Source organism: Balearica regulorum, chromosome 5, assembly GCF_011004875.1.
Source record: "Balearica regulorum gibbericeps isolate bBalReg1 chromosome 5, bBalReg1.pri, whole genome shotgun sequence".
Lineage (NCBI taxonomy): Eukaryota > Metazoa > Chordata > Aves > Gruiformes > Gruidae > Balearica > Balearica regulorum.
This window is the reverse complement of record NC_046188.1, coordinates 50,516,419-50,528,663: the sequence shown is the minus strand read 5'-3', so window position 1 is coordinate 50,528,663 and position 12,245 is coordinate 50,516,419. Positions and strand designations below refer to the sequence as shown.

The following is a 12,245-nucleotide window of genomic DNA, read 5'->3' as shown; positions in this document are numbered from 1 at the left end:
GTACCATGGCAGGTTTTGTAAGACTTAATCCTTGCTAGACTGAGATTTGCTCTCCTGGCTGTTGCCTTATATAGATTTCTCTTTTTAAAGAGGTGCTTCAGAGTTTGAAAAAAAAAACAAACCCAAAACAACCTAACACCCAACAAACCAAACAAAAACCCCCCAAACTTTAGAATTATAGCTAGAAGAGCTGAGGATTGTTGTCCAGCATCCAGTGGAAATGTTTTTTTCTTGTTCTTGTTTATTTATGTTTGAAAGTTGGTGGCTTCATACTGCTGAAGCCTGATGCCCACTGGTTGTTAATGAAGAAGGTGAAAACCTCGCATCAGTTGCAATCTTACTTCATATTGCCTTGCCAGAGCACCTTGCGCCCAGCCATGCTTTAAGGCTAGGGGAGCTAACTCTTTCAGCCTCTTTAATTTTTGGCCTTTTGGAAGTGAGCATTGGCATTAGATTTACCAGAAACAACTTGGGAAGTTGCTTTTCCAGCTTCTTACTGAGATGGCCACAGCCTTCCGCAAAGGACCCTTCTCCCTCAAGTCCTGGGAAGCTGCTGGTTTTCCACTAAACTGACTCACAATAGACAGGGAACCTGAAGAGGAGACTGCTGGTCCTCTGATCCACACCATCACTTAAAAGATAGCTCTGGAGTTCTCCTTTGCAAACTTTCAGTTTTCTAGATGATTTTAAGAAGCAAATACACTTCCTAATACTTGACAGTTATCATGCTAGAGCATGTGTTATGTCACTCTGAGGTTCCTATCCTTCTGTACACGTGGCTGCTGCTTATGAGGCAGTTCTCAGTTTACTACAAATTGCAGCTTTCAAGGAAAGTAGAAATGGTGCCAGTTCACCTTGTGTACTGATGCAGTTTACTGGTGTGATTTGCCACTGCTTCATGAGTAGTTGAACAGCCTCTAACAGGAGCAAGAGCAGCTGAGAGGGCAGGGGTGGGTTTACGGGTGAGAGGCCCCTACAACCAGGTGATGGGACTCTCCAGCCTGCAAGTTGGACTTGTTTGTCTGATATCTAGTTCTGAGGATTCTAAACTTGCTTTGAAGGCTGAGGCTGAAGAAGTGTTGTATATCAGCGCTGGCCAGCTGGGTCCTCGCTCTTCTGCATTTATAACCTTTTCTCATTCCAGGCTTGCAGAGACTATAGCAGTAAACTGGATTTGGAGCAAAAGGTGGGGTTTGGTTGGCAGAATGTGCATGTTAATTCAAGTGTGAATTATTTAATTCTTGGCTTATCTATTTTATCTGTTTTGTATCTGATTTCATTCAGTCACAGCCTGTTCCACCTGTTGATTCCTCACCAGTAATGGTGTTCTGCTGCAATCTGATGATATCAGACAAGTTTGTATTGGATTATGTTGGAGCCAAAGTCTTCAAAACACCATTCAGTGTATTGAAGCAAGCAGTAAGAGTTACTACTTGTAGTGTGGCTTTCACATGTTTGTCCTTATCCTTGTTTTTTTGTTCATGTTTGGACAACCTCCCCCAGGTGGGTCTATTTTGACCTAATTAGTGTATGCTGAGTTCATCTTTGGACCAGGGTGGGCTGAACTTGTTGGTATTTTGGCTTTTCTAGTTCATTGTTCCTCTCATTACAGAGTCAGAGCATCTTTGGCATAAAATCAGTAGCCAGCAGTTTCTAATGGGTTCAGTCTGCGCTGCTGCTTTTAGGTCACAGCTTCTGGAGGAGTAAGAATAACCTCTTGCTTTTGTTTTGAGTCCAGGTGTTACAAGTTGAGAGAGAGGTTTCGACTTTGTTTTTTCCATATTCTGTTGCTATACTGCTGAGCAAAGTTGGAGACTGATATAAGCATGCAGGCATCCAAGAATGCTTCAGAAAATATCTGTATTTGGACCCCATCTGTCCAGTAAAATACAGAGCATGTGAACGATTATGGGAAAACATGCAGTTTGAAATGTCTTTGGTATGAGTTAAACGGATGCTTTGTGATAGCTGTAATCTCTCTGTGACCTGCTCTGCTGACTGTCTGTAGATGCCCATGGTATTCAGGTAACCCTATGGAACAGTTTTGGAGTCCCTGTTAGCAGTGTCAGCAACAGACAAATAGATAGGCAGACCTTCCATAACAAGCTCAGCAAGGTTCAGAAGAACCTGCTACTGCCTGTGTAGTCCCTCTTCCATGAATACAGAGAGCTTTGTACAAGGACATTTGTACTGGAAAAGCTTTGAGGGGCTCAAACCAAGCTTATTTTACTTTGACATATTAATCACTTAGCATCAGGACTCAAAACTTAAATTAGTTCCTCTGAAACTGAAAAAAAATGGAACCTAGAACAAGGTAGGAGAGCACAGCTGCTTCCCAGTTGCTGTGTAGGAGACAAGAGACCCAAGAACTGGGCTGAAGCACTTCTACAGATGCTGCTTTGCCAACCATGGACATCTGTGAGAGTAAGGAGAGGGAAGGATGTTGTTCCTCTAGGTTCTCATGAGCCATAGGTTTGAAGTCAGGCTGGTGCATGACTTGAAGACTTATTGGCTATGAAGATCCTATCACAGGGAAGGCCAGCAAGGATAAGGAGAGCTGCTACTGCATTTGATTCTCTCTTTGTTTCTTTGGAAAAAATAGACTTGTCTAAGCTTCACCACTCTGTCCTGTGATTTCCACATCTTTCAAGCTGTCAAAATCACAAAGCAGGGAAGCATGCGTCAACAACCTTCATTTGGTATTGCTATAAATGTCTTCCTGGCTTGGAGAGTTTGGGAAGAATCTTTTGATTTGTGCTAACATATATATGGTGAAAAGCTCCTCAGTATCATACTGTTTTGTGGTAAGCTGGAATGTCTTTTTGCTGCATCTCATCTGCAGACCTTCCATATAAAGTGACCTTTGTTTTTTAACTAGAGTTGTTAGCTTAAAAAGAAGAGATGTCCTATAATATAGGAGCATTCAGGTGGTTTTGCTCTTGAGGATAACTGGAGGTGGAGGCACGTGTTTTTTTAAATTTTTTATTCTCCATATTTCAGGATGTGCATAAAGATCTTACTTCCTTGCAGAAATGAGAAATAGCCAAAATGCTTTCCTTCTTTCCAATTCTTTTAGCACTGAGTAGAAGTTCCCTTTCAGTCATTGCACTGGGACCATGTTTTGGCTGTTTCCAGGCTGTCTGAACTTTCTTCTCTGTTTCTGAGCTCTCCACAATACTGCCTGATGCTTTTGTAACATAGGGGGCCATCACTGCTGTGCGTAACTGTGCTTAAAACCACTCATAGGCTTAAATTCCTGAGCAAACTTGCAGAACCTTGTGTTCTAGATGGAGACATGTCCTCTACTTCTACATGCCTAAAATTGGTATTACAGCTACCTATTACAGTGAACCTATAGAGGAACATAATGATTTCTCAAAAAATATCTGGAGTGAAAGATAGCATTGAAACTATCAACTTCAGTGAAATTTAACTTGACCTGTATTGCCTGGAAATTGCTGACTGTGGTAAAATTCTGCATGGCAGGAGGTGGGTGGGTGACCAGACTTTAACACATTGGCAATTTTATTTGCTCCAAAGGTAACACTTGGTTAATTGTACCTTCAGGCTGAAGTTGCTGCTTTTTAAAGTCACTGCTAGCTCCAGACTTGGCAATTTTGAATTTAATAGCACTTCAGACACAATTTATTCCTATGTGTGTACACTATGCTGATTCTAGCTTCTAATGCCATCTCTCAGCAAGCCTGAAGCATTCATGCTGTAGAGTACCTGCTTCTGCAGGCACTTAGAGAAACCAAAATCATGAGCTTGCCTTTTACCCTTCCTGATCTCCTTTGCTCTATATGAGCTTGATGGCTGCAGAGCTCATGTGACAGCCCACTGGGATGGTTCCTTTGAGGGTCTTGTTAAAAGCTGTTTAATTTGAAACATGTGGTATGAAATGCCCTGCATATGATCTGTTCCCATGAGACAACAACATGGCTGAAAACTTGCTAACCGCTTCAGGTGCGGATCAAACCAGAGAAGGTTGCAGTTGAGCCATAGTGCACATTTTTATTGCTTGGAGGATTTTTGTTGACAGATTTATTGTCCAGTCACAGCTTTATGCAGTTAGCCTTAGGCAGTTCATTTTTCTTTGTATTAAAACTGGATTGTTTCAGATATTCCAAAACAAGTCACATTTTCATAAATGAAATAGCTGTCTGGTCATTTTTCACAGGAAAAGTGTCCTGCTGAGTAGTACTTCTTACCATCTGAACTGCAGAATGTGGCCCTAATAGGGGTGAAAAAGGATGATGGATGGGTAATGCTGGTTTTGGGGTTTTAGGCTTTAACATTTATTTTCTCAGAGGCAAAGTGTGACGGCCATGAAGCCTCAGTGGTGCCAGCATGAGCTGTCCTCGTTAGTAGGGTAACAAATGCATAAGCTGTCTGCCTTGTGCCTTGAGAGAGGAATATGAGTGGGGAACTGAGGCACAGAAAGATGGATATGGGTAAAGCTGGTAATATTCAAAACAAAACTAACAAAAAACCCCCACCCCACTCACAAAATCCACTGCAGCTAAATGTGCCAAAGATTGTGAATCCATAGCTCTGCATCACTTCCACAGGAAGCTGGAACGACCCTGAGCTCGGGTTGTGTCACTGTCAGACATGGGCTGTAACCACTGAAACCTTCTTCCTCTCTGGGTTCGTGGTTGGGAAAGGAAGACTGAGCAAGTTGCTGAAAATCTTGAACTTGAAGGATACAGCACTTTATATTGCGTGAATGAGGTCTGCTGTTCAGACCCTGCAATTAATCCACCTCTTGCATGGAAATGGCTTTCCATTCTTTTTGTGGGAACGTGGTGGTGTTGACCTTGCAGAGATGCTGTGAGCTTTGCATGGCCTTGACCCTGTGTAGCATAAAATGCCTTTGTTAGCATGGAGCCTGAAGTGCTTTATGCTTGTGTAAGTTTCATGTGTCTGCCAAGTCCAAGTGTGATCCCAGAGTTTCTCAGCAAAACTTGGCGTTCCACTTCTTTGAAAGAGACTTTAAGGTGTTTATTCTATTGATGCAGAGCATCTTGAAATTCCTGATCTATTATGTTTGGCCATTTACAAGCAGAATAATGGATTTTCTTGCAGAGAGTAATATGTGGCAGCTGGAGAAATACTTTAGCAGCTGCAAACTTCTCTTAAAAAGCACCATTTCTACAGTAGTCTTCCACTACAAACTGAAGGAGGTGGTTCATGTTTAGGGGAGGAAAAGATCCATAACTTTATGGCTGCCTAAATGAAATGTTTTTGCTTATTGGGCTGTTGTTCTTAAGAGTCCGGTGTGATGCATTCTTTGTGGGCTTTTTGGCTTTGTAGGATTTTTAAAATATTGTTTTTGTGGACATATATGAGGAAAAACATCAGAGAAGGCAGCAGCAGACCAAACCAATGTCCATGCAATACCCTATTCTGCTTGCTGCAGTGAGGAGCATGCCTGCTAAATGTGGAGGGATGTGCCAGCTCTTCCATAATACATGGCCAGCTGTGCAGTGTTACGCTCTGAAGAAGTTGTGTGGTGGAAGGAATATAAGTGATGTTCTTCTGGACCGAGCTGGCAATTCATTTCTTGTCTGAATTGCATTTTGGAGCTTGTGTAACTTGCACCCTATTGTTGCAGCAGATCAGCCCCGAATGCTCTGTTGGCCTCGTGTCAGCTCCAGATGTTTATCAGATCCAGCTTGTTGGTCACCATCCTAGCCTGGCTGATGTATCTATGGGATAAAACTCAGTGATTTCTAGGCACTTTTTTCTTCAAAACTCCCTCTGAAAGTATGGAACTGTGCATGTCCCACCTCAGTCATCCTCCCAGAGGAGCGTTTTGTTAATGCTGAAAATGGTGAGGGCATGGAGAGCCTGTATTGGGGCAACAAATGGACCTTTGACCATTGTAGCCTGGGTTTTCCAAGGAAGTGGGAGTGCTTCACAGCATGCAAGCACCTTGGGAAGTCAAAGGAACTGTGTCCAGACCAGGGACGTAGTAATGCATTTCCTCCCCTGTAATCTCTAAAGCTTTTCTGCTTCACAACCTCTGTTCAGTTCATCCTTCATTGTTGATAGCACATGACATTATGTAGAAACAGCTTTGTAACTTGTCGTAAACTTTCTTCAGGAGCCAAAGGAACTTAATGGCTCTAAATCCATTGTTCAGAGAATGATGTAACTCCATCTGGTCCTGCTCAGCTGACAGTGGGTCAGCCTCATGTGCCTTGGTGCTGCCTCTTCTGTCTCCAGACTTATCCACGTGTACAACTTCAGCCTTGGAGATAAGATTGGGAAGCCAAATGCTTCTCAAGATTGCAGCACAGATTCCCTGCCTCCTGCTTTCTAGCCTCAATTCACAAAATGAGATGTGCTTCTGTTCCCTTACAAAAATCTGGTTTAATTCTGGTTTTCTATATAGTGAAATATAGTGGTTGTTTTGAGAGCTGACAACGCATGAAGTGATGAGCAGCAACTGCAAGTTGAAACCAGGCCTTATGTCTTCTCATTTTACAGACAATGACGCTACTCTCACATCAAAAGGTATTCCACCCTTCTTTTCCCTGCTTTGTTCTTATATTGAGGATAGAATATTTCTTTGCAGCTCTTTGACCTTATTTCATTCCTAGTCCGTGCACACTTGTAAGTATGAATTTTGGGGCAGTGTCTGCTGGCCCTTTCACAGCTCAAAGGAGCTTGTGTTGTCCTAAGTGATTTGCTGTGCTTGCTTTGTACCTGTGATCTGTAACATGCACACTCCCTCCTACCATGTTTTTTTGTCTAGTTCTAAATATCTCCTTTCACCTTGTTACAGTCACTTGCATGCACCTTGCAGCTGCTTAACTAGGAGCAACTGAGGCTGGCTGGGAGGGCACAGAGGCAAGGGGTTTATATTCCAAAGGCTTCACTCTGCTTTTGCAACATCACCCCAATCAATGTTGTTTGAAATAATACTTTGAATTTTTTTTCCCCCCACAAATTCCTTGGCCCAAGCACAGGGAGATCAGCAAGAAGGAAGGAACACTTCTGAAAGCCAGCAGGCAGTGCCCTTTAGATGTGTGTGTACATTGCAAAGTCATCAGTCATTCAGTTGTTGACTTAAAGTTATTCTGGTTTTCCAGTGTGCCTCTTCCCTGCTGAGTTATAGCCACAGATGGTAAAAGTAAACTTTGCACTTTTCAGAGTGTAGTCCTTTCCCAGATTTTATTTGTTGCTGGGTTTGACTTTTAATTTCCTTGAGAATGCTCTACAGATGGCGAAGGTAGTGAAATTTGCCCTGACTTACCAAAATTATTTCTGATGGGACCAGTAGCATTCATACCTTCCTTCCTGTTGTCTGTGACAGCCAGAGGATGGTTTCTTTTGGGGAGCAACATGATCTGGAGAAGAAGCTTTAGCTGATGTTTTTCTTGGATGTAGGTGTGTTGGGTGGATGCTCAGTGGGGTCTCTGAGTGCAAATGGAGCCATGTGGGACTGGCTAGAAGTGTGATGGGAAGGCAGAAATAAAGCTTATTTCTTGTAATTATAAAAGGCAGTTAAGTTGGGAAAAGTGATCTGCAAGTAATTGTGACTCTTGTTCTGGATGTATGGGATTGTGCTAAGGTGGAAGAGGCCAAAAAGGAAAAAAAAAAATCAACCCCTAGCTGGAGATTCTGGTATTTAATACAGCATCCCAAGCATCATCTGGACTGCATTAAAGGTACAACTGCATTTGGTTATCCCCTTGCTGGGCTTGGAAATGAGTTGTTTGCTTGTCTGCTCACTCTGCAATTTGTAAGGGGATTTTTATAATTGCCTGAAGAACATTTAAAATTATTTTAAGCTTTTAAGTTTGTATTGAGCACTTTGGGGGAAGGATTATCAGTTGGCCTCTGAGGAGACTGTGTGAGAGAGAAAGGGGAGACAAACCTCTTGTGTCTGGGCTTGGCGTGTCCCCGCTAAGCGGTGCTGGCCTAATGCAGAAAGGCTGCCAGGTGCTGTGGAACAGGTGAGAGGCATTTACTGGGATTTTGCTTTCCTCTGCAGCTGTGGCAGTCAAGTGGAACCAAACTCAGCTGTGATGGGAAGGACTTCTGGTGGGTTACTATGGTTGGGGATACAAAGTACCTGGGGGGGGGCGGGGCCTAGGGCTGTGTTAATGCAACAGCTTCTAGGCAGTGAGTGTGATCAACATTTGATCTTACAAATATATGTAGTTCTCAGGTCAGTTGAGATTAATTATAATTATTTTATTTGCCCTGAACAACAGAGTTTTCAACTATAATAATAATTATAGTGTTTATGCATAGAGATAATGCTGCTATATCTGCATTTGCAAAATGCAATGGAAGATGTTTATTCTTTGAGGGTTGGTTAGTGTAACTGCAAAGGTATTAGTAAAGGTAGGAAAAACCCCAGTATAATAAGAGACTGCTCTGTGTTTGTATTCATTGCTGTTATTCTTTACTATTTTCTTTAAAACAGTAAATGCATGCGTTATTGCACCACCAATTCATTCTCAGGGTCACTGCTTAGGCTTTAAATATTGCTTCTTATAAGCCTTTTCCCTTGAGAAACCTAAGCCAAACTCTCTTTAAAATGTAAAATTTACCCTCAATGATGTATTTTTTCTTTTTTTCTTTTTCCTGTGAGTCAGATACTGCTTGTTGAATCTCTGCCTGTGACCTGTGAACTTATTTCTGCATAACATGATGGGAGTGCAGGTTGACAAATGATGCTCTGAGTGTCTTGGTGGGGTACCTATAGTACCTGTGAGGGAACCCAAATCACTCTTTTTAAGTTAAAGGTTTTGGAGTTTAAAGCAAACTTTTGCTGTCCGTCAGCAATAAGAATCTGTCTGCTCTAGGAAAATTTCTTGTGGGCAGAGTATTTCACATCTTCCCTTCTTTTCCCCCTTGCTCCCAGTCTTGTCAACTGGAGTTTTCAATGGGTAAGCTACAGCATATGCTGAGAGTGACAGCAAGAGTGTGCTAAAGGCTAAGGAGAACTTGTGGAAGTGCCTTGTAATTCAGAACAGTGGGAAAAGTATTGAAGTTATCTTGGCTGAATAACACATATTCACATTACCAATTCCCTGCCGGAAACACGGGGCTGCTTTCCTGGGTAGCTGATGCCTGTGTACTCCGTTGTGGGGGCTGTGGTTGTGTATCACACAGGTCATCTCTTTTCTGCGCTGATTCTTTCAACTCCTGCAGAGGTGCACTTCGAAGCGCAAGTGATGGGAAGGAATGAGCAAAGTCAGTCTGTGCTGTGCATGCGCAGTGCAAAGTGGGAGAGAGACCGCAGCCAAGATGGTGCTGGCTGGACACCAGGTGCAGTCCCTGGTATGCAGGACTAGATGGGGCTGGTGAGCTGCCGTTCCCTGCCAAGACTTGTGTTGTTAGGTCAGACTTAGAGATATTTTCAGCTGCCAGGTAGGATGATCCAGGCATGAACTTTTGGCTTCAGTGAGAAACCTGCTCGCACAAAACAAGTGTGATGCTATGCACACTTAATCCACGGAGAAAGATGCAGTGGAGTGTGTGAGCTGGGGTCAGTGATGCAAGTACCCTACAGTCTGGTCCTTTTGGGCTCCCATGCTCTCTGGGGAAGCAGTAGATGTAGAAATGTTCTATTTTCAACAGGCAAAATAACTTTTAACTGGAATAAATAAAAGGGCAGGAAGGAGCCTTTGAGTTTCTTAGGGAACCAGTAGGGTGACTAGGGACACTGAATTTGAGCACTACATTTCAGTATCAAGTTTTGTCCCCATCTTTAACTCTTTGATAGTCCAATGTGGACCTCTATGTTGTGTGTCCTCTGCAAAGCTTGGGGTTTCACCCTTTTTCAGGCAGGGTGATTTTTGAGGCTAAAACTCTGTAACCCTGTTTGGGACTTTAGGACACAGAGTAAGGAGGAAAATTTGGAAACAAATGTTTCATGATATGAAGCATCAAAATATTGCAATCTGTGAGTCAAAGCTAATAAATGTTATCTTGAGCTTTCTTGGAGGAAAAAAAGGCTCTTGCTCAGATTCTTAAATTCACAAGTGTGGTTGGACTGGAGTTGAGAGCTCAGGGTGAAATTTCTTGCATGGATGGCTTAATCAGGGTCTTAATGTGTGTTACTGATGACTGTAGAATGTTTTTCAGTATGCTATTTATACCATTCACATATGCTGCTCATTCTGTGTTGTGAACATCCTTTGCATCTTCAACTGCAGTCATCATGTACACCTCTGATGTCCTGCAGAGTTGAATCTCAATACTCTTTGAAAGCCGTGACATTTCTCTTCATAACTGCAGGATGAGGACTAAAGCTTGCTTCAGTGATGAGGAAGAGAGTTGCCCTTAAAGACTACTTAAGGAAGAGACTTACAATTGGTGTACTTCAGGCCGAACTGTTTGGAAGCTCATATAAAGCTTTAAAAAGTCCTGGAAACAAGAGGGTAAATCCAGGTAAAAACTGGTGATCTGCTTTGAAGTCAATAGGAGCTGCTCCAGTGACTTCAAGGATGAGAATCCATCCATTGGGAGAGTGTCTCGTGTGTGTTGGTAATGAAGAAAAGACATTGCCTATTTACTGCTTTATGTGGGGAAATGAAGGCTTACTGTGGGTGTGAATTTTCTTCAGTAGCAGCTGATGTGTCTGTATAATGTCTTGGAAGTATTGCTTTTGGTTGTTTTTGAAGTTTCTTTTAGCTTTTTGCAATGAGCAGGAAAATCAAAGCAGGAATTAGCTAAGGCTGATGCTTCATTTTGACTGACTTGATGTAAAGGTAGGAATAGGACTATAGTTCCCCATGTTATCAGTGTGCTCAAGCTGGTGCAAACCCTTCTGCTGAGTCTGGGAACAATATTAAGGGTCCCAGAGTGAGTCAAAAGTCATCACGTCTGTGCTGCCATATGCCTGTGGGCTTTGAAGTTTGGCTTTGTACACAAGGCTTTTGACTTGAGCTGTTCTCTGTTAGGGCCTGAGGGAAGAAGAGCAAAGTACCCTTTCCAAAGAAAGAGCCTCTCCGTGAATTTGGGAATGGTCTTTTCTCTTCCTGCCTCTGCGTCGTTGCCTTTATGTTGTACTTTTTTTTTCCATTCCTGCAGGTAGGAACGTGTTTAGTAGAACACTCTTTTGATATAAACTGATCTTTCTTTTTTAATAGGTATATTGCAGTGGATCTGAAAGTGATGTAAGAAAGAATTGCTCCTGGAAAGAGAAGCCTGCCTGCAAGGCCAACCCTGAAGATGTGGACTGCCATTGTATTCTTCCTGCTGATTTCCTTCTGTATTTGTGAACACAGGTTTTCTGTCCTGACAGGGAGAGGAATCCATGTAGTGCGAATAAACAGGCTTACAACTGAAAAGCAGTGCAGGCAGGCTTGTCAAAGCCCAGGTGCTTCAGGTGAGGTTCTTATCCCTTAGCTGAAATTCCAGCTGGGTTTTTTGTTCCTTAAAGGTCTCCTCTGCTCCCCTGACAATTATCTTTCTTAATTCCAGTTGCTTACAGGCACTTACAGTTATGGCTTCTCTGTGCAGTCCTGGGTGCTAAATTAACTCCTGACATCTTTGGTTAAATTGAATCCAGAACAACCATTTCCCAGGGCCCTTCTAGCTTCCATAAGAAACAGCATGCCTGTGCACTTGATGTGCACTGGTAGCATGCAAATGGTGTTAGGTCACTTGACTTGAAGAATGACTATTCCATGCTGCCAGATGTTTGCAAGTGAATAGTGCTGTTGTAGACAGCTGCACTGGAATGAGTAGTCTTTAACTGGTATTTATGTGTGTGTTTTCTGCCTTAGAAGAAACCACTTGTATCCTGCACAGGGTTAACCAAGTCTGGGGAGATGAAAGCCTTCTGCTGTCTACCTCTGAGATGTCTTTAAAAAGCATGAAATTTCTAAATGAGTCTTTCAGAGTTGTCCTTATGAAGGACCCTATCTTATCTAGCCACATGTGAAAGCTTGTAGCACCTACAAACTGGTGATGCTGTGGTGAAGATGAGACCTTGGCTCAGGTGGATGACTCTGACAATCAGATGGATAGGAACATCATAAAGATGCCTTTTTTTAATGCCCAGTGGTTTCAAACCTTTGTTTTAAACTTGAGATATCCCTTCATAGTGGAAAGAAAGCACTTTTATAAACTAAGCATTTTATTTAGGAGGTAAAATGTGAGTGGGTTTGTCTCCCAGGCACCAGAGCTGTGAAAACTTCAGCTGCCTTTTTGAGGTGGTAAACCCTAGAGATGACACATTCACACTGACTCTGCTGGCACTTAGGGTCTGTAGC

General features: G+C 42.6%; 1 protein-coding gene across 3 annotated transcripts in view; it reads left to right on the top strand.

Annotated features, from left to right (window-relative positions):
* The window catches only part of LRP5 (LDL receptor related protein 5), a 248,493-nt gene that overhangs the window by 16,387 nt on the left and 219,861 nt on the right, over nt 1-12,245 (top strand). For all 3 annotated transcript variants that reach the window (XM_075754764.1, XM_075754765.1, XM_075754766.1), the window contains exon 2: nt 11,118-11,356. In XM_075754764.1, the coding sequence (XP_075610879.1) occupies nt 11,200-11,356 (157 nt within the window). In that variant the 5' untranslated portion in view covers nt 11,118-11,199. The remainder of the gene's footprint in view (nt 1-11,117; nt 11,357-12,245) is intronic.